Source organism: Saccostrea cucullata, unplaced genomic scaffold (assembly GCF_032062105.1).
Source record: "Saccostrea cucullata isolate Sc308-1 unplaced genomic scaffold, CSIRO_AGI_Scuc_v1 ctg242, whole genome shotgun sequence".
NCBI classification, from domain to species: Eukaryota; Metazoa; Mollusca; class Bivalvia; order Ostreida; family Ostreidae; genus Saccostrea; species Saccostrea cuccullata.
The window spans coordinates 168,540-193,321 of record NW_026927731.1 but is presented as its reverse complement, the minus strand read 5'-3'; the positions used below and the strand labels follow the sequence as shown (position 1 = coordinate 193,321).

At 34.9% G+C, this 24,782-nt stretch overlaps 1 protein-coding gene and 1 long non-coding RNA gene across 2 annotated transcripts; both read left to right on the top strand.

Annotated features, from left to right (window-relative positions):
* The first annotated feature begins 1,298 nt into the window (after positions 1-1,298).
* LOC134275372 (tyrosine-protein phosphatase non-receptor type 23-like) lies at positions 1,299-24,567 on the top strand. The gene is made up of 32 exons (XM_062757660.1): positions 1,299-1,390; positions 2,992-3,066; positions 4,205-4,332; positions 5,818-5,944; positions 6,171-6,305; positions 7,153-7,314; positions 7,448-7,606; positions 7,856-7,914; positions 8,104-8,183; positions 8,276-8,390; positions 8,679-8,744; positions 8,978-9,117; positions 9,229-9,320; positions 9,426-9,630; positions 10,697-10,857; positions 11,337-11,488; positions 11,794-11,987; positions 12,199-12,500; positions 12,673-14,065; positions 14,240-15,091; positions 15,197-15,469; positions 16,968-17,128; positions 17,307-17,456; positions 18,239-18,427; positions 19,098-19,194; positions 19,531-19,595; positions 19,733-19,870; positions 20,045-20,173; positions 20,280-20,332; positions 21,746-21,850; positions 22,760-22,959; positions 23,311-24,567. Exons 1-32 carry the CDS (start codon positions 1,304-1,306, stop codon positions 23,949-23,951), a joined length of 6,885 nt encoding a protein of 2,294 aa, XP_062613644.1. The 5' UTR covers positions 1,299-1,303; the 3' UTR covers positions 23,952-24,567.
* Positions 3,186-3,810, top strand: LOC134275366 (uncharacterized). The gene is made up of 2 exons (XR_009993806.1): positions 3,186-3,382; positions 3,556-3,810. It is a non-coding gene; the product is annotated as an uncharacterized LOC134275366 (long non-coding RNA).
* Positions 24,568-24,782: the final 215 nt, after the last annotated feature.

The following is a 24,782-nucleotide window of genomic DNA, read 5'->3' as shown; positions in this document are numbered from 1 at the left end:
CAGTAGATGATTGAAGTTTAATGCTCAATAGTATAGAGGCTTTGATTGCAGAGACGGTTTCTGTTTGTATATATATATTGTTTATTTTGCGTTAATTTTTTAAACATGCATCCATTTCCAATTTATTTTTACTCTTTGATTTTGTTATACATTTAAATTTTACCATCTTGTTTCAAAAAAGCGTTGACATATGCTTTTGTTGGATGAAAATGTAGATGAACATCCAATTTTGCCTAATCTACATTTAATATGTGTTCTCAGATTGAAATAGTGTTGCCAACATTTTAGTTGATGTTTTGATATTTAGTTCGGTATAAATTAAAAGATAAAATATTCAATTATTTAGTTTCTATATTTCTCTTATGTGTATAATTTGATACATGACCAAAGTACAGTGTTAATGTAGAGTCGAACCAATTTTTAGAGTCCACCTTTGGGAAGTTGAACTCAGAGTCGGAAACATGGGATAATTTATGCATAACGTGCTTTGCCCGTCATGCAAAAATCAATCAATCAATGTAGGATGAGTATTTGGTGGAAACAGGGGTCTGTCAAGGCTTGAACAAAATGCTATTTGTATATGGGGTAGGAGAACCATCACAAAGCTGATGTATGGCATCTACCAGTTTCTTTTCATGCTGGCATCTCACCTTAAGAAATTGAAAACAAACCATTGGTAATTTTATTAGAATTAGACTTAAAAAGGATAATTTTAAGACAAACACAAAGCATATTTTAAAGCTCAGTAATTTCTCTTTTTAACTTTTTCAAATTAATTCACGTTTCCATCCATCGTTGATGCCCTGGCATACCCAATACACTAGGCAGTGATTCCTTCAATAATATGACATACATATGTAAACAAGTGTTGCTCATAAGCAATCCATTTCTAAAGATTTAAAATGAACGTAACGTCAACGACCCCCCCCCAAGACCTAGGTTTTTCACGACTGGGCGAGTTTCCGTTTTTTTTTTTTTTTTTATATTAATAAATTTCTCATTTGGATACTTTTTTATTCGACTGGGTTGGACCACCCCTGAAATTCCTGGATCCGCTGTGACATGTATCAGAAAGTAAGTCATAGAGTAGCTGTTTTTAAAAAAAAGTTTTTAAATTTATTTTTATTTATCCAGTTTTTTTTTTGTTATTAAAAGTGGATATAGTATTCTCCATTAAAAGTTCTTGGTTTTAATAATTTCAGTAAAGTTAAAAGTCGACAAAGAAACATCAATTCGGAACTTTTATATCTCCAGTCAATGACTCGGTTTCATCTATTAGTTGAGCCTTCCGAAAAAAACAAAGATGGAGGCAGTACCTCGACTGCCGATGATAGCTTTCGAGCTGAAAACGAGCCCTGAATATGTAGATTTTGGACCAGTGCTAAAACAGGTTTTTATTGATATTATATATTATAGAGATAATTGTCAGAAATTTAGCTGTTTTCCCATAAATTGCGTATATATTTATTTCTAATTTTGACGTCATTTTGTCATGAATATATGAATCATGATAATGAATCGGTAACACATCAGGATCCAGTTTCTCATGTCTTACAAATAAATAGAAATTGTAACAAACCCGTTTAATAACAAAGAAAATCAAATATATTAGGATATCAGAGCAAGTAATTTATTTCTTTGTGTACTTTTCTATCACACACATAAAAAACCAAAATGGTGTGTTGATCATGATGATCATATGCAGTATCCTTTTATTTTTTATGCTTTCCTTTTTTTATTCTGTTTAAAAATCACTTTGGTATCGTCAAAGAGGTGATATCTTTTTAGATGGCACATGATTTAAAAGCAAGAAGTTTTTTTTTTTTCTAGTGTAGTCATTTTTCTTTCCCTTTGTTGGGACCACCACCCAACTGGATATAACCAGTTTGGGGTATAACATATAATTAAGAAATGAATTTAATTTCGAGAATTCTTGAGGACGTTAATTATGATGCTTCCTCCCAGTATATTTCGTGATAAATATGCAAGCTGAAGCATTGTAGTTAATACTGTGAATAATATGTTCTGCCCAAATTCTCAGACGGAACAAGCTGCTTAGAAAATGGCCTTCAGATGTAAGAATCTGATGTATGTAACTTTTGTAAGGAGCATAGGAATGTTGACCGAGGCTCTTGTAGGAATAATGAAGCAGAGAGCTTCAGATCCAAGCATTTAAAAACCTTCAATTAATGCTGCTGCATTTTTGTCGCTCACTTTTGGTATTATTTCTTGTATTTAATGCTTTCCCTTGCTTTTAAAAGAATGCTTAGGGTATCTGAAATGAACAGATAAATAGACCGTTTCACGGTAACTGGGGTACTGCTCTTTTGCAGGGCAAAATGATATAGTTTGGTGAAATATGACGTAAAAGTAATTGTTTGAGATACGTCATTTAATTATCTGTCAACAAAAACTTCGCCAAACATTATTATTTTGCCCTGCAAAAGTGTAGTACGTACCGCAGTTATCGTGAAGGGGCTAATTCATACATGCTAATTTCTACGTGTATCATTTTTGATCTTAAAAATATCCATAACAACTCCTCACAGAGGTGAAAAAAATATTAGAATCTCAAGTTTTTTCATGACAGTGATTAAACGGCCATTGGGTGGAAATGTGACTTACAGCCATGGGGCTGCTTATGTATGTTTTGTTTTCATGTAATGCTAGATAGTTTGAATTATAGGGGAGTATTTAATTGAAAGGCACTGTTTTTATCTACTTTGGAGTTGTCATCATATATCACTGCTTAAACTACATACAAAGTTTATAGTCACACCAGGTTATCCTTTACTGAATAGTGTAATACATGAACTAGATTGAGGGACACCCCATGCTTCAAAAATGTAAATAATTCAATTCAATCATAAATACATTGTGTGTGAATATACAAACACAACAAATCTCTTTGGAAAAGCAAATAAATTTCTATCTTAATTAAAAAGCTAGCAGAACTTGCATATAAACTAAAATCTGTTATTTTCTTTTCAGTATATAAGAGACAACTATGGTGAGGATCCTGCAGATTACAACAAGGCTTGTAGTGAACTTGAGCAGCTGAGACAGGTAAGATAACAGCTTGTAGTGAACTTGAGGTAAGATAACAGCTTGTAGTGAACCTGAGCAGCTGAGGTAGGTAAGATAACAGCTTGTTGTGAACTTGAGCAGCTGAGACAGGTAAGATAGCAGCTTGTAGTGAACTTGAGCAGCTGAGACAGGTAAGATAGCAGCTTGTAGTGAACTTGAGCAGCTGAGACAGGTAAGATAACAGCTTGTAGTGAACCTGAGAAGCTGAGACAGGTAAGATAACAGCTTGTTGTGAACTTGAGCAGCTGAGACAGGTAAGATAGCAGCTTGTAGTGAACTTGAGCAGCTGAGACAGGTAAGATAGCAGCTTGTAGTGAACTTGAGCAGTTGATACAGGTAAAGATAACAATTTATAGTGAACTTAAGAAGCTGAGAATCAGAGATAGGTAAAGATAACAATTTGTAGTGAACTTGAGTAGTTAAGACAGATAACAGACAGCTTGTTGTAAATTTGAGAAGCTTAGACAGGTAGAAATTACACCTTGAAGTGAACTTGAGAAGCTAAGACAGGTAGAAATTACAGCTTGAAGTGAACTTGACAAGCTAAGACAGGTAAAGATAATAGCTTGTAGTGAACTTGAGAAGCTGAGACAGGTAAAGGTAACAGTTTGTAGTGAGCTTGAGAAGCTGAGATAGGTAAAGATAACAGCTTGTAGTGAACTTGAGAAGCTGAGACAGGTAAGATAACAGCTTGTAGTGAACTTGAGCAGCTGAGACAGGTAAGATACCAGCTTGTAGTGAACTTGAGTAGCTGAGACAGGCAAAGATCAGCAATGTCAGACTGAATTTTTTTGGGAGGTGTATAGAAATAAAAAATGGTACACAATCCTGTAGGTGTTTGAGAATTATCTCTGCATGTGCAATTGATTGTTACACTGTGATGTGAAAGTAAAGAAAGTGTTTGTACATATAGCCACTTGTGGCATGATAGGATTAGGGGTTGTTTTGCATTAGATAACTCTTTATTAACTATATTTTCCTGCAAAGAAATTAGGGATGGGGGAATCACTCTTTATACCCCTTGTATGTTTTGAATAAACTAAATATTTGGTTTCTTGGTTTTTTTCAGTTTAGAATTAAACTTATTGACTCTGGATAGTTTTTTTCACCTTTTCAGAGTGCTGTTCATGTTTCACATGATTTTATGGGATGCAGCACCCTGAAAAAGTACTATGCCCAGTTACAGTTTCTTCAAGGGAGATTTCCGATGACTGATGGTGGACAAGCTGCCATGCCATTTACATGGTAAATAGAGATCAATTATGTAGTTATATGCTTTCTTTAGTAGTTGATCTCATAGTTTTCCATTGTACTTATTTTGGTTAACTTAGGATAGATTGATTTAGCAGTGCAAGCTTGTAGATTTCCCAACCTGTAAATGTAACCTGATTAACTGAATTTATTAAAGTAGAGAATATTTACTCTAGTCAAGTGAAACTCTTCAAATGAGAGGGGGGAACATGAATGATTTTTCAGCATTGTTTAATAATGTGCATTGTGTAATGATGGCATGTTTAAAAATTGTCTCTTATGAAACTATGACTGCAAAACTGCATTGTATAAAGAAATTCTTCATCATAACTATTTACTTTGTAACTGTGCATGGCAGATTCACAGATGAACTAATCATTACTAACACTAAATCATTTTATGAATATCAAAGGTATCTGACGTAAGTATAAAAACAGTGTCATCCAAATAACCTAATAATCCTTTGTTGTTAAGTCGAACAACTGAATATTTTTAAAATATGACAGGGGAATTATACATTTTAAGAAGTTGCTATTGTACAAGGTAGAGGAGATTTTGCAAGAATTCAATCAATGGGTTATTCATTTAATGATTTAAGGAAAAGATCTTTCAATAATGTCTGATAATTGTACCATTTTGACACCTATTATTGGTATCTGAATGGTTGTGATCCTATCAGAGTTTCAGTTCTCAGTAGAAAATAAAAAAAAAAATATGTGTGTATAAAACAAAAATGAATAGAAATTATTGTATTAGCATTGTTGATGTTGTATGTACAGGTGTATATATAGCATTTTAGTCTTCTTTAAATGAGATCTTTGTTCCATATTTCAAATTTGAGATCAGTTCAGAGATGTTTTTTTTTTTATCTCATCTGAGAGTAAGGCTCAAATAAGCTACATGTTTAATGAAAATTTGTTCTTTGTTATCATAATTGTCATTGTTGTCGTTGTAATCATATACTTTTTAGTTTTACAAATCTTTTTTTCCAAAACCACAAGGCCAATCAACCAAACTTGGCACAGGGTATCTTTGAGTGAAGCCTCTGTGAAGGGCATTCACTTTTGTTCCAGTGAAGGGCCAGAATCCCTTTAAGGGGAGTTAATTAAGAAAAATGTTTAAATTAAACCATTGTATGTATATATAGCCAGTAGACTAGGTATTGTGAATGGCAATTTATGCATTTAGGGCTTTCAGTTGCCTTGAGAAAAGACAAATGCTGGTTAAATATTAATGCAATATGTTATATGTATATTGTATGCATGTATTTTACTTGTTTTATTTATGTTGACTACAGTAATTTTATTTACTTTTATCTAAATTCTTAGGCCTTTTATGCTAGTGAAAAATGATTGTATAAGTTCAAGGGTCACTCGTTTGTTCCTGTAAATTACAGATAACAAACAGCTTTTTACTACATGCATTTCATATTCTTTAACATGCACATCTTTCTTCAGACGTCATGATTTATATTTTCAGGGAGGACATTTTCATGGTTAGAGAGGTCACTTTAGCAGACATCAAGTTTGAGCAGGCTTCAGTTCTATACAACATTGGAGCATTACACTCCATACTGGGATCTATGGAAACCAGAACAAATGCTGATGTACTTATTTTATATCAGTTTTCTTTTTTTTTGATACAGAATTTGTACATAAACCTTTCAATGGTTAATAAAAATAATCAAGATAAGTGACAGTGTACTTTGAAGAAGCACACAATTATGAATGTAAAAATTAAGTAAAAACGGAAATAGAAAGGAGATTCTCTACTGTCTGTGTTAATAAGAGTGAAAATCCTTCAAATTGATAATGCTGCTCTCTATGTTTCAGAGTATGAAGGTGGCTTGCACACACTTTCAGTGTGCCTCAGGAGCCTTTGAATATCTTAGAGACCACTTTGGATCAGCCATGATGAGCCTTGACTTTTCACATGACCTCTTGACCTTTCACATCAATTTGATGCTGGTAAGCAATTACTTGTGTTTGTAAAATTGTAAATTTTGATGATGTGAGTAATTCATGGTTGAGAACTTCAAATTAAAGTATTGTTTGGTTTGGGATTTTTCATTGAATCCTCTTCAATCATTTATAAATATACTAAAAACCAGAAATTCATTGAGATTAAAACCGTATTCCTAGACAAACATACTTTAAATAGAATTTGCACAGGAGCTGATTTTACATGAAGAACATTACCATGGAAGGATGAACAGGAATGGAACAAACAGTTGATGCAAATTGATAATAATTTCTGGTTTTTTGTATCCCAAAATACCTATGTATCTTGAACAATTCTTTACATTAATTCCTGGAGTTACTGTAGACTTACTTTTTTCTGTGGGGTCATAATTCCGAGGAATCTCTATTTCTGTTCAATCCTCTGGTAGAAAATTACACAGATATCTTAAGTCTCTCTTTATATGCCTTATATTTGTATTAAGTTCAGTGGGTTTAATTTCCGCAGAAAATTTGTGACCACATACATAGCGTAAATAATACCACATGGAAAAAAGTACTTCTACAGTAATTTCATTTGTAAAGATGGAGTATCATATTCCACATGTCACCATTAGAGTATTTTTCAAAAGATTTGTAAGGGAGAGAAATGGTATGCTTTGTTAAATGCCCTTAGAGTTAAGGGTGTAAATAGTATTCAAAATTTCTTTTAATACTTCCATAATTCTGTATCTGAAGCTCAGCAGGCCTAAAAGAAGGCATCAGCTTGTTGAAGATTGAATCAGATTAATTAATCTTCTGGCCAGGAGTAAATATGCTCTTTGATGACTAGTAAACTATGATTTTTTGTTTACAGGCACAGGCACAGGAGTGTATCTTAGAGAAGTCAATGATTGACAGCAGAAAGAGTTCCATTACTGCCAAAGTAGCAGCCCAAATTGTGGAGTTTAACAACCTTGCTTTGAAATCTCTGGAACCTGCCTACAAAGAGGGAATAGTGCCATCACGTAAATACAAAGTAAGTGATGATAACCTTTAAGGGAAGAAATGAAAGCACACATGCTACATGTACAAAGCTAATTCACAGGTTTTCAGATAAAATTTGTGATCAAAAAGGATTTCTTTTAAAAATAATTTGGTTGTTTATTTAGGAATGGAAGAGAAGAATGGAACTAAAGAGCCAATTTTATGAATGCATTACAAACTTCTACATGGGGAAGCAGTCAGAGGACCAACAGAAATGGGGAGAGTGTCTGGCATACTACACCACGGCATTCAACAAACTCAATGAGTGTATTAAACAGGGCAAGGTAAGTCAATATGTAGATGCTTTACAGTAACATTGTACAGGTATGACTCAGAGGTATGGGATAACTACAAGTTATGAAAGATATGGACTCTGATAAAATTATGAGCTTTATGGTAGTTATGGGAGTTTGATATCTATGTGGTTTTGTTAATGATAAATATAGACTGTGATAACTTTGAGCTATGTATTAGTTACATGTCTCTTGCATGTTCTTTGATATACTGATGGTGTGTTTACATTTTTTTTACAGAGTGAAGGTGGGGATATCCAGGAATCTTTCAGATTTGCAATGGATGTCATAGGAGGAAAGTAAGTTCATTTTAAAGCCATTGAGGGAACCGATAGACAAGAAAAATTACTTTTCTTAATTTGAATAGAAAAACATTTTTTATATGTATTTGCCATTTTTCTTCGGGTTTCAACGTAGTAAGGATTTTGAAGTGGAATATTTCTGTAATCTTCAGTATAAGTGGCATAAAAAGTTTAATATTTTATCAGGTACCAATCTGCCAAGAAGGATAATGATTTTGTGTACCATGACAAGGTTCCAGATATTACCAGTTTACCTGAAGTTAAAGGTAATTTTCATTTTAGTTTGGAGAGTATGCAGATTCACATGTTCAGAGTATGTAGTATTCAGAACTTACAAACAATATGTGCTATGTTACAGGTGCTTCTCTAGTAAAGGGTATAACCTTTAACCCGAGTGATCCTGAAGTCTCGGGCCCAGATTTATTCCAGAAACTGGTCCCAATGGAGGCCCACGAGGCTTCATCTCTCTACAGGTATATATTCAGAGGTGGATATAGAGGGTTTTAAAGGATTATCAGGTAGATTTTACGGAGCAGTGCTTACTAGTATCAAACTTATTTTGATGTGCAGAGTCCCTAAAGCTTTTAAACATTGTACAGATAATCTAGATTATCATATACATGTAAATATGGTTTAGTAAAAAGTTCATTATGTATATTTACATCACAAGGATGTAATTAACATTGAGAAATTGGATACTAGGTTAGTAGATCTTTGTAGTAAAAAAATGGTAACATTTCCATCTTCTTCATTTTTTTCAGTGAAGAAAAAGCCAAACTGATAAGAAGAGTTTGTGGAACTATAGAGGAGAAGAATGCAGAGCTGGCGTAAGTGAAGTCATTTTGTGGAAAACCCTAATTTATTGTAATTTTGCTTTGCATACTTTCAATTCATCAGAAAAGGACAAGATAAAAAATGTACATTTTAGAACTTTACAATTTTAGCTTACCTAATCTGGATAATAAACATTTTAATACATGTTTATGTAATTAAAAATTACAACATGTTTCTAGAATATACATTGATTACATATATCATATTCTTTATGATAATGTTGTAGGCAATTCATGTCCTCTCTGAACATTGACCAATCAAGTTTGAGCTATGAGCCAGAGAACTTGCCACAATCTCTGCTGGAGAAATGTGCTGCTGTATCTGTCAAACCAAATGCCATTAAAGATCTGGTGAATGCCATGACAGGTTTGTCTGACAGGAGCTGGATTTTTGCAGAAATTTTTATAGATTTTAAAGAATGCTACCTTTATCAGATCAAAGAGATTGTTTGTTTTGAGTATGTTATTATATTTTCAGGTGTTTCAAATGTAGCCACAGAGGTTGAAATGTCTTTAAATGAAATCAGTAAAATGTTGGAGGAGGATGCCAAGGAAGAGGAAGAATTTCAGGTTCTTGATTGAACAAATACATATGTCCAACAAATGAATGCAAAAGCTTATTTTTTCATCAAAAACTGTTCTGCATTTGTTTTGAATTTTTTTTTCATTTTACAGAAACAGTTTGGCAAGCGAGCAGAACATCCAATGTTTGAAAACATCAGGAAGGAACTGAACTTGTTTTCTGAGGGCCATAAGAAAGGGAGTAAGTCCAACAATGACCTCCATAAAGCAATGAATGCACACATCACCAATCTCAGACTTCTAGGTGGACCTATTGAAGATATTAAGAATGCATTACCCTCCAAAGACAAGGAAAAGAGTAAGTTTTTATTCAAATGAATTTTTTTCAATGTCTATTGAAATGTATACATTGCAGTTTTATAGTTATTGTTGTTTTTTTTTTTATACCCCCGTTCCGAAGGAGAGGGGGTATACTGTTTTACCCTTGTGTGTCTGTCTGTCTATCTGTCTGTCTGTGTGTCCGTGTGTCTGTGTGTCCGTCCGAAACAAATTTTCGTCACAGTTTTCTCAGCAACTACTCATCGTAGATGCTTGAAATTTTAACACAATCTTTTCTGAGGCATGCGATATGGTGGGATGCATTTTTGCTCAAATCCGATGTCAACTTCCTGTTTGTCCGTCTGTCTGTCCGTTTCATACATAACAAATTTTTGTCACAGTTTTCTCAGCAACTACTCATGTAGATGATTGAAATTTTAACACAATCTTCTCTGAGGCATGCCATATGGTGGGATACATTTTTCCTCAAATCCGATGTCAACTTCCTGTTTGTCTGTGCGTCTGTCTGTTTCATACATAGCAAATTTTCGTCGCAGTTTTCTTAGCAACTACTCATCACAGATGCTTGAAATTTTAATACCATCATCTCTGAGGCATGCTATGTGGTGGGATACATTTTTTTTTTTAAATCCAATGTCAACTTCCTGTTTGTCTGTGCGTCTGTCTGTTTCATACATGACAAATCTTCATAGCAGTTTTCTCATTAGCTATTCATAGCAGATGCTTGAAATTTTATTACTGACTTTGTTGAGGCATGCCATGTGGTGGGATTAATTTTGATATGAATCTGATGTCAACTTCATCTGCCTGTAATTGAACTTGTGTAATATATTAACATGATAGTGCTTATTTACAGCGGAGCGGGGGTATTACTAGTGAGCATTGGCTCACAGATTTCTTTTTTTTTTTGTATTTTGCATCATCAACAGATATTTCTTATCATGAAGATATTTTTTCTTCTTATAAAAATATTTTTACTTATTATGAAAATATTTTTTTCTTATTATGAAAATATTTTTCATATTGTTTCTGAATTGTTGTGCACCATGGTTAAGAAGTCATAACATTTATTTTTCTACATATAGCCCCAGAGGATGAGACCATTGTGAAAGAACTTCAAAGATTAATATCAAAGGTTGACGAAATGAAATCTCAAAGAAGCTTGTTGGAAGAACAGTTCCGCACCGAAGTTCAAAAAGATGATATAACACATAGGATTGTTACACAAGAAGGGTCCAACAAACAAGTGAGTGATTCAGAGCTATCAAATCTAAGGCCAATAGGATTGTTTGAAAGAGAGGATGTATTGTCAGCTTTTAATGTGAAAGATTTCCTATTTATGTTTTGTTGATCTTGTAATACTAAATTGGTTTTAACACTAGACAGGAAAATATATTATTCCATCTACACAGAGGTGAAAAGGGACTAAATTGTGTAATGAAATACATGTTTATAAATTGGCACTTGCTGACTTTAGTACATTGCTATTAGCAATAAATCTTTTAAAAGTGTAGGAAAATTTTACAGTCAAAATTCATTATCTTAAATGTGATGAAATGGAGGACAACCTTTGAGATATTTGAAGATTCCAGATATCTAGTGTAAAAAACTTGAAGAAAAAGGGGTTTAGACTTCCAAATCATTTTGACATATCCATGATATGTGAGATACTAGTGTGGACTAGATGGAAATTCAATTGTATTTGTTCTACATTTTCCATTCTAGGTTATGTTTGAGCAGGAGATTCAGAAGCATAAAAAGCTGGAAGAGATCATACAGCAAAATCTGACAGCGCAGGATAACATTCTCAGAGCTCTTACTGATGCTAATGTTAAATACGCAGAGGTTAGGAGGAAAGTTGGGGACGTTGCTGCAAGGTACATCTATGAATTATCTTTTTATTAACTTTATATGTGCCATCTTTGACAAATACAAAAAAATATATATTTATTTTAATGAAAAATTTCATTTTAATGGAAATGTTTTTGGGCCCTATAAAGATATAATAAAATGTTTTTTTTTTAGGAATTTTTTCTTTGCCAAAATGACTGACAGCTAAAACATGTAAAAGTTATTTTAGAAAGACTGTAAAACAGTAAAAAAAAAAAGTAGAGGGGCTTGATTCCTTCTTAAAATCAGTGCTTTGTGATTTTCTGACATTTTGTAAATACATTAATTGAAGGAGAGAGGTGATGATTAAAGACCTGATCAACTCTTTTGATGTGTATGAGGATTTACTGGCAAAGTCACAGAAAGGACAGGAGTTTTACAGGAAGCTAGAGAGCAATGTGTCTAAACTCTTGACTCGCTGTCGAGGGTTGTGTAAAATCCAGGCCGAGGAGAGGGAGCAGATCATCAACAGACATAAACCCAAGGGTAGGTGTCAGCGTGGGTAATGTCTAAAACCAGGTTTTACCTGCAATTTATTAACTTTCATTGTACAGCATACATAAAGATAAAAATCAGAAAAGTAAATTTTATATTTGTGTATTACAAATTATTTATGTGTAACAAAAGAAAAGATTGTGTAAGAGCAATTTATTTAAAAAATGTTAGGATTAAGCCTTATAATAAACTTTACTTTCAGAACCTCCTCCAAGACCAATGGCTCCAAAGCCAGACAATACAGTTCCAGATCCCACAGTATCTATGAGTGCCTCTGATGGTGCCCTCCCCACGGCTACTATTCCTCCACAACCTGTGCCAGCACTGAACACTATCCCTGGTTTTGAAGGACCCAAGCTGAAGGACTATCTACCATTTATGAAACCAAAGACCTTTGGCAAAGATAGGGAGAAGAGAAGTAATGCTAGATCCACACCTGAAAATCCTGGATCCCAAACAGGAAGCACTCCAGATTTACCCGGCTCTACTGCAGGTTTACCTCAGGTAAGCATAATTTTATCTCAAAGTTGTTTCCTTGTAATTATTCTTTATATATTGATGCAGGTCAGGGAAAAATCCCATGAAAGTAGTACGATTTTTGTAGAATTGATCATTTATACAGTAAACAAGAAATTAACGAAATCTAAAACTTATTTTTCATTCATTGATATTTCAGAACCTACTGAATCAAGGAGACTTAAATAGTTATCTACCGAGGGCTGACCAACAGAATCCATCTATCCCACAAGTCCCTGCTGTTGCAGGAAGTCAGCAACCAGTCCTAGATCAGTCTGCTTCATTAAGCCAACACATGGCACAGTTCTCAGTACGACCTCCCTTTAATCCATCTCATGTTGATGTGGGTCAGTCATACTCCTCCCCTGGTCACAGTCCTGCTCCAAGTCCAGCTCTCCCCTCTCCTGCCCATAGTCCAGTGCCCAGGCAGCAGTATAGATCACAGTCACTAAGTCCAGCACCTCAGGGCAGAAGTCAGAATCCAGCACAGGATCAAGAGTACCACAGTCTCCCAGTGGGCTATGGTCAAGGATATCCAACTCAAAGTCAGACATCTCAATTCCAAAGTTTGCCACAGGGACAGGTTCAGGGGTACCATGGTGTTTCTCCGAGTCAGATTCCTGGACAATATGGCCAGACATTATCAGGACAAGTACAACAACGAGGGCCGCAGAATACAACGGATCCAAACAGGCAAGGAAGAGTTCAGCTGCCTGTTAATTATAATCAAAATGACCCCAGACAGCAACAGCAATCAGTGGATCCAAGAATTCCTGGTGGAATGGTGTCTGCAAGTCAACAAATTCCTCAGTCCTCACAACCAGTGCCAACTGGTCAGCAGCAGTATAGGTCACCTGCATCCAGTTCCTCCACTGAGCAAACAAGTGTAAGTTACCAAATGCCCTCAAATCAGCTCCAACACAGTCAAGTCAGCAGAGGAGTTAGTGTGATGAAGCAAATGGCCAGTTACAGTCAAGGTTCTGCAGGTCAGCAAGAAACAGGGGGATATATCCAGCAGGAAGGACAATATTATCAGACGAAGCCTCCACCTCAGAATGTTCCTAATCAACAATTACAACAATTTACCCAGCCACAGCAATCTATGGGTCCAGTAAACCAAGGCCAACAACAACAGCAGGCTCAGCCAGCTCCATCTATTCCAAGTGGACAACAAAACATGTATTCAAATCAGCAGTTTGGTAGCAGTGGATACATGACAAATCAGAATACGGGTAACATGAATGCGTACATGACCAATCGGATTGATTCAAACAGTGAAGGAAGATCCTCTCCTGCCAACTTACATTTAGGCTTGCCTTATGCTAGCACTCATCAGTCAAGACCAGCCCAGTCTTTCAGTCATGGTGATGATAAATCCCACACAGTCAACAGTAAAGAACATAACCTGGCTTATGGACATCCAGCCCATGTTCCTCATGCCTATGCCCCTCAAAAGCCAGTTGGACCAGCTCTTCAAAACACAAAGTGGGATGCAGAATCCCAGATGAATCAGCAAAGAGTAAATATTGAAAAAGATCCCAGATATCAGACAGGTACCATTTTTTTAGGAAACTAGTATAAGAAAATATCTACATTTATTCAATAGTTTTCTATACGTGCTGAGAATTAATTTTGAAACAATGATTTTAAGTTGCATAGAATGAAATTTCACTATTCTGCAGTAAAACTTTTTCATTGTTCTCATTCTTTCTTTTTTCTATTTTTAGGAAATGGGTTTGAGTTTTTGCATTTAGGGATGCCTTATTCCAGTGTACATCAGTCTATGCCATCAACAGCTACAAGTCACATTAGTACAATGAACCCTTCTCAGTTAAACTCTGTTCCACTTCTAACATATGGACACCTTGGTTATGGTCCCCTGCCATCCACCAGCTACTCTGCCACTAGTCTCAGCCAATCAGCAGCAACACAAGCTATAAGGCAACAGCAACCCCAAGTGCAATATCAACCACAGCAACAAGTGCTAAAATTTCAGACAGGAATGCCATACACCGGTACATCTCAGTCAATGTCAGCCATGTCAATGAGTAAAATGACCTCAACACAACCTCCTGTTATGTTTAGCAGTACTGCACAGTCACACATGTACATGGCTGGCAGCCAAGCCACCACCCAATCTGCAACATTAAGTAGTGTTGGCAATAGTGTAAATTATCCAAATGTGCAACAGGGGGTGCAGCAAGCCCCACAACAAATTTATTCTCAACCACAGCAGCCATTGCAACAAGTACAACAACAGTACAGTGTACAATCTCAGTCACAAAATATCCCACAGCCAAGATCTGGCCAGCAGGGACAGAGTGGAAGTTTTCAACAAAATCTTCAGACAAACCTTAGTCAGCAAACAAGTCAACCAATGAATTACCAAACATCAGGATATGTACAACAGCAACAGAACACAAGTAGCTACCCTGGAGCTGTAGCACAACCACAACAAATGAGTCAAGGGCATCCTCAACAGTTGACCCAGCAACCACAACAAATGCCCCAACAACAGCAACCACAACAAATGCCCCAGCAACAGCAACCACAACAAATGGGATGCCATATCAAGGGATGATGCCAGCACAAGTACCATCTTCTCAACAAATGTCATCAATGGTAATGCCACCACAGCATATGCCACAACAACAACAACAGTGGATGTCATCAATGGTAATGCCACAACAACAACAATGGATGTCGCTCTGGGGCTAGTTCCCAGTACCAGTCCTCTGTCAGTGGTTCATACCAGTCTGTACCAGGAGCCTCATACCAGTCATCTACTGGAGGCCCATACCAAGGTTCCAGTGGAAATACATTCCAACAGACAGCTAGTGGTGGTGCACCCCAACAGCAAGGCAGTGGATCATATCAGTCATATCAACCAAGCCAATCAGCTCCATATGGCCCATCACAGGGCCCTGGAATCAACAAGCCAACTGCAACTCAGCAAGGTCCTTAGTGGTTTTTTTTTAATTCAAAACCAAGGTTCTAATACCTTTCCATGTATTTCTAAATTAAAAATATAAGTTATAAATGTATCATCTTTATTCAATCTGGAAAGAACAGCATTCCCAAAAGACAACTAGTAATTTGATTCTTTTACAGTTATAAATTAAGTTGTAGTTACAAAATGATCAAGAAGTACTTTGGTAAAGGATCGGGGGCCCTTTTCACAAAAGAACTACAACTAAGACCAGATGATTGTAAAATTTTGCAAAATTAATAATTCTCTTCAAAATTATTTATGTAAAAATGTCTTACCACATTTATTTTTAAAAGATTAAAATAATTTTCGTTCAAAAGTTTATTGAAAAGTTATATGAAGAATTAAATTTGGTCTTTAGTCATCAGTCCTTTTGTAAAACATGCCCCAGGTGACAAAACATTGGTCAGAGGCCCCTTTTTCTTTGATGAATTATAGTAAATCTACAATCATTCTGGTGAAGGAAAAAGACACCTTCTGAAGAGTGTCAGTAGTTCCTATTCTTTATAATGTTGATGAATACTGCATTATCCATGAATTTTTATGTGGCTATTGTTATCATTTTGTACATAGTCCCTTACAGAGTGCAATTGTCCAATCCGATGACTGAATGACAAAATATGCTGGTTTACTAGATGTTTATATTTTATCATAGACATGTGGTTAAGGTGAATTTACACATTATTTCAGCTATATTTCAAACTTTAAATAGTCAACAAAAGCCTTTTTATGCATAGCAATACCAATGCATGGAACCTAAGTGCCTATCGTTTTGGATCAAGCAATGCATAAGATATTTGTATTCACTGATACTCTCGAATACATGTAGCCATTTGTCCATTTATCGACTTACAAAACTTTAAAATTATATGATATATCAGATGTTTGTAATTGTGAGAATTGAAATTTTATAATTGCATTTAGTCTGTGACTGACATGCATATAAAATTGTTTTTCGGAAAGCAAGTAAAAGAAAGCCCTTTTTCAAACATTAAATTTTCCCAGTAATGTTGTGGTGCTCACTCATAATGCATCTCTGAAAACAGAAAATTATGTCAGAAAAAATAGTTTTCTTTCCTTATTCTGTTCATGTAATGAGAATGGCCAGCTAGATTTTTCAATATTTTAAACATAAACATGTGAGTTCAATTAGGTACAATTTTCTCCTAGCACATATAGGTAGATTTCGATAAAATATGGTGACCAATCAAAGGAGAAAAATGTACCTTGTGCTCACATATTTCAAGGGCCTGAAAGAGGGGCGGGGCCAAACATAGTAACCCTACCAAATGAAAGATTAATGTATCTTATATTTGTTAAAAGTAGTTCATGTATTTCATTATGGTACTCATATCAGTGATTAGTTGCATGAAAAAATTAGAGTAAAATTTAGACATTTAATTTTTTTTGTCCTATACCGGGGCTATGTGTCACATCCTTGAAATGATCTCTTTCTTTGGATACAGATTTACAAGGTTTATTTGATTCCAATATACCAGGATCCATGCAGCCATTACAGCCCTTAGTTGTTAATCAACCAAAGCCAGTTGCCAATGAGGATCCACCCCAATCAGTGGCCCCCTCAGTGTCTTCATTATCTCCCCCTAAACAGGTTCCCGTGAAACAGGTAGGCAACACCACACTGAAGTATTAGCTGATAATTCCATTACTTTTGTCAATTGCATACAACTAAATGGGATATTTAAATGGAAAAAGAATTAAAGTTAAGGCCTTGGAAATCAAAATAAAAGTCGTCGAAGAAAATGTCCTGATTCTATGTTGTAATTGGTTGTAATTGTCTGTAGATTCCTGTTGTCCCTCAACATAAAACCCACCAGCGTCAAGACTCCAGCGCCTCCACCGCCTCCCTGGATGATATCCTGTCCACCAGTCCAAGCATCCCCCAAAAATCCACCCACGACCACATGCTTACCCCCAAAGTTCTCACTGCACAGGTAGTACTGCACAACTCTCATACAAATTGTCTACAACACAGACTTACCAGAACAAATTTATTATTAAGGATAATGGTGATCTGCTTTGATGTTATCCATATGTTGAAAGTTTTTTCTGACACTTCAGGAAAAAAAAATATCATATCATGTTTATTGCAAACTTTTCTTCAGCAAAAAGATTCCTTTTCTTATTTCATCTTCAGATTTTTTTTGTTAATATGCCATTAACGTTTTCCTTAATTGCATTGATATATGTATTTTAAGTTTCATTTTGTTAATGGGAAAAAAGTAAGGACATTCTTTTTCTCTCATCCTCCTAATGCATTATCTATTGATTTACGATGGTTAGAAGTATTTGGTATTGCTTGATATTCTTCATAATTTTGATGCTTGATTAATTTCATCATCAAAGCTGCTCTAGTGTTAGAATTGATGGACCGCTTCTCATAACATCTAATTTAGTGAATCTTTTATTATAGTGAAATGTTTGTAAAACAATTACAAAAAAGACAATATGGTAGATAAAGAAAATTTCTACTCTCTGAAACTGGGAAACAGAAAAGCTTCATAGATAATACATGTACCTATTGGTTACGTGACATTGAATATTTATTTAAAAAAATTAGGAAAAGAAATACCAATTTATGAAATACTAATTGAATGTGCATGTCCCTCGTTATAGTTTTAAACTTTTAGGGAAGTAATGTATTCCATAGCAGTAGTCAATAATTTTATAGCAGAAAAATTGTTATTACCGTACATGTACTTGTTTTTATCAAAAGGAAATTGAACAACAAAAAGAAGAAGCTGTGATTAAGAACCAGTTGGCCCGTCAGGCATCGAAGGATCCTTTTTCTGACCCCCTGCTGAAGGATAGGTTTGTGGGAGAGGTGGAGAAACTTGCCAAGTATGTGGAGAGCCTCACAAAAACCACATGTTCTGGGCCCACCAATCTAGATGTAGCATGGAAGGTAAAATACCAATGGAACCAAATATTGTATACTTGCAGTAATCCTATGTATTACAATGAACATTTTTCATATTAAATATTTTTTTTTTACTAATACATGTAAACTTCACTGCATTTCAAGTGTCAATGCAATACAAATTTAGTGTTGCACTAATATGAACCGATTAATACAATTTTTGTGATATTCAATTAATATATTTGAATCTTTATATAAATATATAACTTTGGCAGTGTACAATGCAACAAATTTCTTGTCATCAATCATGGATTAATGAAAATCATATTTCTATATAAATGTTCATAAATTGAATAACTAGGGATTGTGTCAACACAACCAAAGCTTGCCTCAAGCCTGTAATAAGTCCAAGTGGTTAATGTCTTTGATATCTGTACATGCACTTATATACTGTGGTTTCATCAATATTTGTTGAGCACCAATTTTCAAGGATTTCGTTGTTGAGCACATCGACGAAATTAAATGTTCATTGAATTGAGAAATGTGTTATTCATTTACAAAGACAATGCTTTTGTCCTCGAAATTATGTATCCTCGAAAACCTCTGTTTTGTAAAATCTACGAAAGTTGATGCCAACAAAATTTATGAAACCACAGTATGCAGTATACATACAATGTGAGAAACAGGTATGCAGCACTGTTAGTCAATTTTACAGGAACTAATAGAAGAACAAGACAGACGTGGGAAGAAGGCCTCTATGGCCATAGCCCGATGCTACCCAGCTAAAAACAGAGAGCAAGACAGCATGCCTTGTAAGTTATCATTCTTTACATGTGGGATTTGTTATTTTTTATGATGATTTATGAATTGCTATTAACAACATTTTACTTGATGAAATGCAGAAAACATATATGATTCCTAATTAATTTTTTTTTTCTGAAAGGTATATATTTCTCTAAATTTTATTCATACTTGATGATAAAATGATGAAAATTAACCTATAATAATTTCCAACCAAATTAAAAAATCAAAAAGGGTATATATTTCTCTAAATTTTATTTTTCAAGTGTGCATATTGATAGAATTTATTGTAAAGAAAGGTTGCAGAGCAGGATTCTTTTAAAACAACTGTTATTTTTATGCTGTAGATGATGAAAATCGAATTATACTCACCACACTGAAGGATGACTATATCAATGCAAGTCTTGTTGTGGTAAGCTGCTCAATGAAGGAAGTTTGTATATCTTTTCATTTAATGATTTATTCTACAAATCGGCACCTTTATACTAAATGTATTTGTGACTGTTGATATGTATTGAGGATTTTTTTTCTGTATTGTATATTGAATAGGATTTGTCACCAAACTGCCCAAAGTTTATAACAACCCAGTCTCCACTTCCTGTGACACTCACAGACTTCTGGGTAATGGTGTATGAACAAGGGTCAGAGGTCATAGTCATGCTCTCCAGTGAAACTGAGGAAGGAAAGGTGTTTGACATTTTAAGGGAAAAAATTCCATTTTTATAACATTTTGTACCTGTGTACAGATAGTACTTGATGTGTAATATTGAATAGAAATAATCTGAAATGGTGTGTATTTATCAAGAAGTGTATTATATAAACATGCAGTTTTAATAAAGATATATTTAAACTGTTTATTAGAAATTCCCTGAATATTGGCCTCAACAGAAAGGAAGGACAGAGTACCATGGTCCAATAACACTGACATTGCAGAGTGTCAAGGACAAGGTCAACTGGGTAGAGAGGATCATTTATTTAAATCACAGTGAGGTAAAAGCCTAATACATGTAACACCTTCTTTCTTGTATGATTAAAATCATAGAAGCATGCATTTACATAAAGAATGAATAAAACTTAAAACTTTTACACATTGTAGAAAAAGCAGGGAAGAACAATTGTGCAGTTGCAGTACAAAAATTGGCCAGTTAGGTATGTCTCAATTTTTACTTTGTTACATTTTTAGCTCACCTGAGCCGAAGGCTCAAGTGAGCTTTTCTGATCACATTTTGTCCGTCGTCCGTCCGTCCGTCTGTAAACTTTTCACATTTTCGACTTCTTCTGAAGAACCACTGGGCCAATTTTGACCAAACTTGGTACAAAGCATCCTTATATGAAGGGAAATTTAAATCGTGAAAATGAAGGGCCAAGTCCCCTCACAAGGGGAGATAATCAAGAAAAGACAAAAATAGGCTGGGGTCATTAAAAAATCTTCTTCTCAAGAACCACTGGACCAGAAAAGCTGAAACTTATGTGGAAGCATCCTTCGGTAGTGCAGATTATAAATTGTTAAAATCATGACCCCCGGGGATAGGGCGGGGCCACAATGGGGAATCAAAGTTTTACATAGAAATATATAGGAAAAATCTTTAAAAATCTTCTTCTCAAGAACCACTGGGCCAGAAAAACTGAAACTTATGTGGAAGCATCCTGGGTAGTGTAGATTCTAAATTGTTCAAATCATGACCCCCGGGGATAGGGCGGGGCCACAATAGGGAATCAAAGTTTTACATAGAAATATATAGGAAAAATCTTTAAAAATCTTCTTCTCAAGAACCATTGGGCAAGAAAAGCTGAAACTTATGTGGAAGCATCCCAGGGTAGTGTAGATTCCAAATTGTTAAAGTCATGACCCCTGGGGGTTGGGCAGGGCCATAATGGGGGATCAAAGTTTTACATAGCAATATATAGGAAAAATCTTTGAAAATTTCTTCTAAACAACGACTGAGTCAGAAAAGCTGAAACTTATGTGGAAGCATCCCGGGGTAGGGTAGATTCTAATTTGTTCAAATCATGATCCCCGGGGGTTGGGCGGGGCCACAATGGGGAATCAAAGTTTTACATAGAAATATATAGGAAAAATCTTCTTCGCAAGAACCACTGGGCCAGAAAAGCAGAAACTTATGTGGAAGCATCCTGGGATAGTGTAGATTCTAAATTGTTCTAATCATGTCACCCCCGGGGGTAGGGCGGGGCCACAATGGGGAATCAAAGTTTTACTATGTTGAATCAAAGCATCCTATGGTAGTGTAGATTTCAAATTGTTTAAATTATGGTCAGTTGGGTAGGGTGGGGTCACAATGTGTATAACAAGGGGAAATCTGGTAAAGAACGGAATGTTCAAAGCTTCTCAGGTGAGCGATGTGGCCCATGGGCCTCTTGTTCAGTAAAGCTGTTTGTATAATGAAATCACACATACAGCAAATTGATTTTCATTCCTTATTGTTTTGAACTTACTGGATATATTTATTGGATATAAATCATATAACAAATCAATGATTATATTACAGGTATATATTTTAATTAGTTTCTTTAAGATACATGTACTTTAATTCTCTATTACAGTGGTTTTCCTGAGAATGTTTCCTATATCCTACAATTCATTACTGAAGTTCACAGCTTTTACAAACAGCAGCGCAGTCTATTAAAGCCAGTGGTGGTTCACTGCAGGTAAAAGGAAGCTTCTGTAACGTTAAAAAATAACTTCACAAGTTGTTGAAAATTAATTTGGAATCACTCGGTCATTTGTCTGTCCATCATCACTTTTGTTTTAAAGTAATAAAGTTTTCTACATATCATTTTCAAATTTTGTACAGAAGTTTATAACTCTGAGAGAAAGAAACCTACTCTGGAATCATAAAAATTCTTCGGGGTCAATTTTCTTGGATAGTTTAAATTTTACCTGTTAATGGGGACGTAATTTTGTGTAAAGTTGTATACCTACAAGAAGAGTTATGATTTGTAACCATAAATTATTAATTTGTGTATGAAAGGTACCCATGAATTCCATTAAAATTGAGTCACCATGAAATCATGACTCCATGTTAAACATTTTTAATGGTCACATCGCTTTGTCTAGCAGTTTTTGTGTATGATCAAATGTTTACCCATGAACACAATTATTGTGACAATGTGACTTGACAACTTGAATACTTTTCAACTGAAAATTTTCAAATTTCATTCAGAAGTACATGTACTTTGCTATGAGAGTAAGGCATATGTACAGTAAAACTTGATAAGTACGGACAAGGATATTGTGAATTCATGGATAAAGGGAAGTTATCCAGGATCCCCAGCTATATAAATTTAAAGAATTCCTTATACCGATATAACAATTATGGATATTCTGATAATAATTCTGAAATATATACATGTACTATTGCATATTACCTGTTGTATTGTTTTTGTGGTACATTTTGTTTGAAACATTAATTTTGGAAAGTTGTCACTTTTTTACCGACAGCCCTAAGTGGCACCTAACTGGCTGTGTCAGTTTTCTAGTAATGTTAAAAGATAGAGAGATGAACAGTTTGTCCTTCCTTTCTTGAGACTTTATCTTTACGATTCTTTTATTTTTAGTAATGGGACTGGCAGGACAGGTGTGTTCATGTTGATATACACTTGTATGCAAGACATTGATCACGGAAAAGGGGTCTCTGGTATCATGGATGTGGCGAAGAAAATGTTTAAACAACGACGTCTTGCCATAAAGGAAAAATTTCAGCTGAAATATGCATATGAGGCTGTTTTATTTTATGCTCAGGACATTTTAGCTAAAGGTAAGTGTCCATCACACTGAGATATAACTCACTCTCAAGGAAACTGTGCAAGCTATTTTATCCAAAATTTACATACATTGTATTTATTGGTAAGAGCCTTATGTATCAACCAATGAAGAAAGGTCCTTTTCTTTTCATATTGCAATACAAATTTACCTTGGATGTCCCAATTTATAGTATAGACATTGCTGTAAAAAAAAATTATGTAAGCATGGAGGAAATGTATTTGTCCTTTCATATTTTGTTTGGGTTTTGAAAGCTTTGTTTCTCTTATTGTCAATTTTTTGTTACCTGATTAATAACCATTATTTAAACTTGATAAGTTGTTCAAGATCAATTTCATTTCTGTAGAGGGGATCCTAATAAAGAAAGCATCTTTCGGAGACAAACTCCCACATCCAGGAGAGAAATCCAATCAATGGACACCCACTGAGGACATCTTGTTTGGTTCTATGTCTGTTAGTGCTCTACGAACAAATGTGGCTAAAATGGGACTTCACGCCATGGAACCCACGGAGGAAGAGGTAGGAAAATCCCAGGAACACCTCAAACAGGATCTGTCGGAGAACTTACCTGATGTGGTGCAACGGGCGGATAAAAACAAAGGAAGAGATCATGGAACTGAAACCTCTCAGAAAGTGGAAGACAGTGTTGATTCTAGTCCTAAAATGGTTCATTCCGAGTCTGGTTCTTCTCTTAAAAGCTTGGATTCAGCATCACACAGGAGTTTGGACTCAGTGTCACTTCCAAGCTTTGACTCGGCACCAGAATCTAAGGAAGGGTCACCGTTTCATCAGTCTGCACGAGCAGGGAACCAGTTGTCACTTGCTGACCTACAAAATCCACAGACCTTTGACCTAGGGACAAGTGAGGGTAAAAAGAAAATAACAAAAGCTAATTTTCAGCAGAAGACATCTGGGCTTTCAGGTCAAACTATTGACCCTTCAGACCCTTTGGGTTCACTTGACCCTCTTTGGTCTTTAAACAAATGATGAATGATATAATTAAATTAAAACATTCCTTGGAAACTGATTTTTCATGTCATGTCTTTTGCTGTTGTTGAAGTGATGTTTTTGGTACATGATGATTATTTATGTGAGTAACATTTGATGTTAATATGAGTAGTAAATGTTCACTAACATTATAAGTGCTGGAACCTCAAAGTGTGTTTTCATTTCATAAACTATATAACTTTGATGTAACTTTGATAACATATTGTTTGAAATTGATATAGTCACATTATGTATTGTCCCCAACACATATCTTTTCAGAGAAGAGCAGACATGTCTAGTAGTTAATATTAAAAAAAATGTGTAAAATTATTAATGATTTTTTTGTGCATAAAATTTGTGTCATGTTTCTTGGTAATTACAATGTGTTGTTGTACCGTAATATTTTAAATGATAAGTTGATGAAGTATACAATATTTCAATATTCTATTTTAGGGCATTATGAAGAAACATGATCATGATTTACAAGATTCTAATGTAAGAAAATTATTTAACTGCATTACAGAATTAATGTACCCGGTATATAAGATATACGTGAGTTTTGTGTCATAAATGTTTTTATTGCTTGTTAAATTAAATAAAAAGTACCAGTATAGGAGTTAAAGTATGTTTTTATCTTGAAATGCAGGTAATCTCATGTACCTCTAGTGCATCAGGACTGACAAAGCAGAATGGTACCTGGTATCATTTTCTTATACCAATAGTAAGAGGTGAAGACCCTCGGAATTAATGTATTTTCACTGTATTATTGATATAGCCCCACCTGAATACCAGAACTCCGATCCTGTGGCCATGAAATTCTTAATTTTGGAA

Excerpts from the sequence above, each read along its gene's own strand:
- LOC134275372 (XM_062757660.1), top strand. The coding sequence starts at position 1,304 with ATGGAGGCAGTACCTCGACTGCCGATGATAGCTTTCGAGCTGAAAACG. Across the intron at positions 5,945-6,170 it reads AAACCAGAACAAATGCTGAT|AGTATGAAGGTGGCTTGCAC; the intron begins GTACTTATTTTA and ends TCTATGTTTCAG. Across the intron at positions 9,631-10,696 it reads CTCCAAAGACAAGGAAAAGA|CCCCAGAGGATGAGACCATT; the intron begins GTAAGTTTTTAT and ends TTCTACATATAG.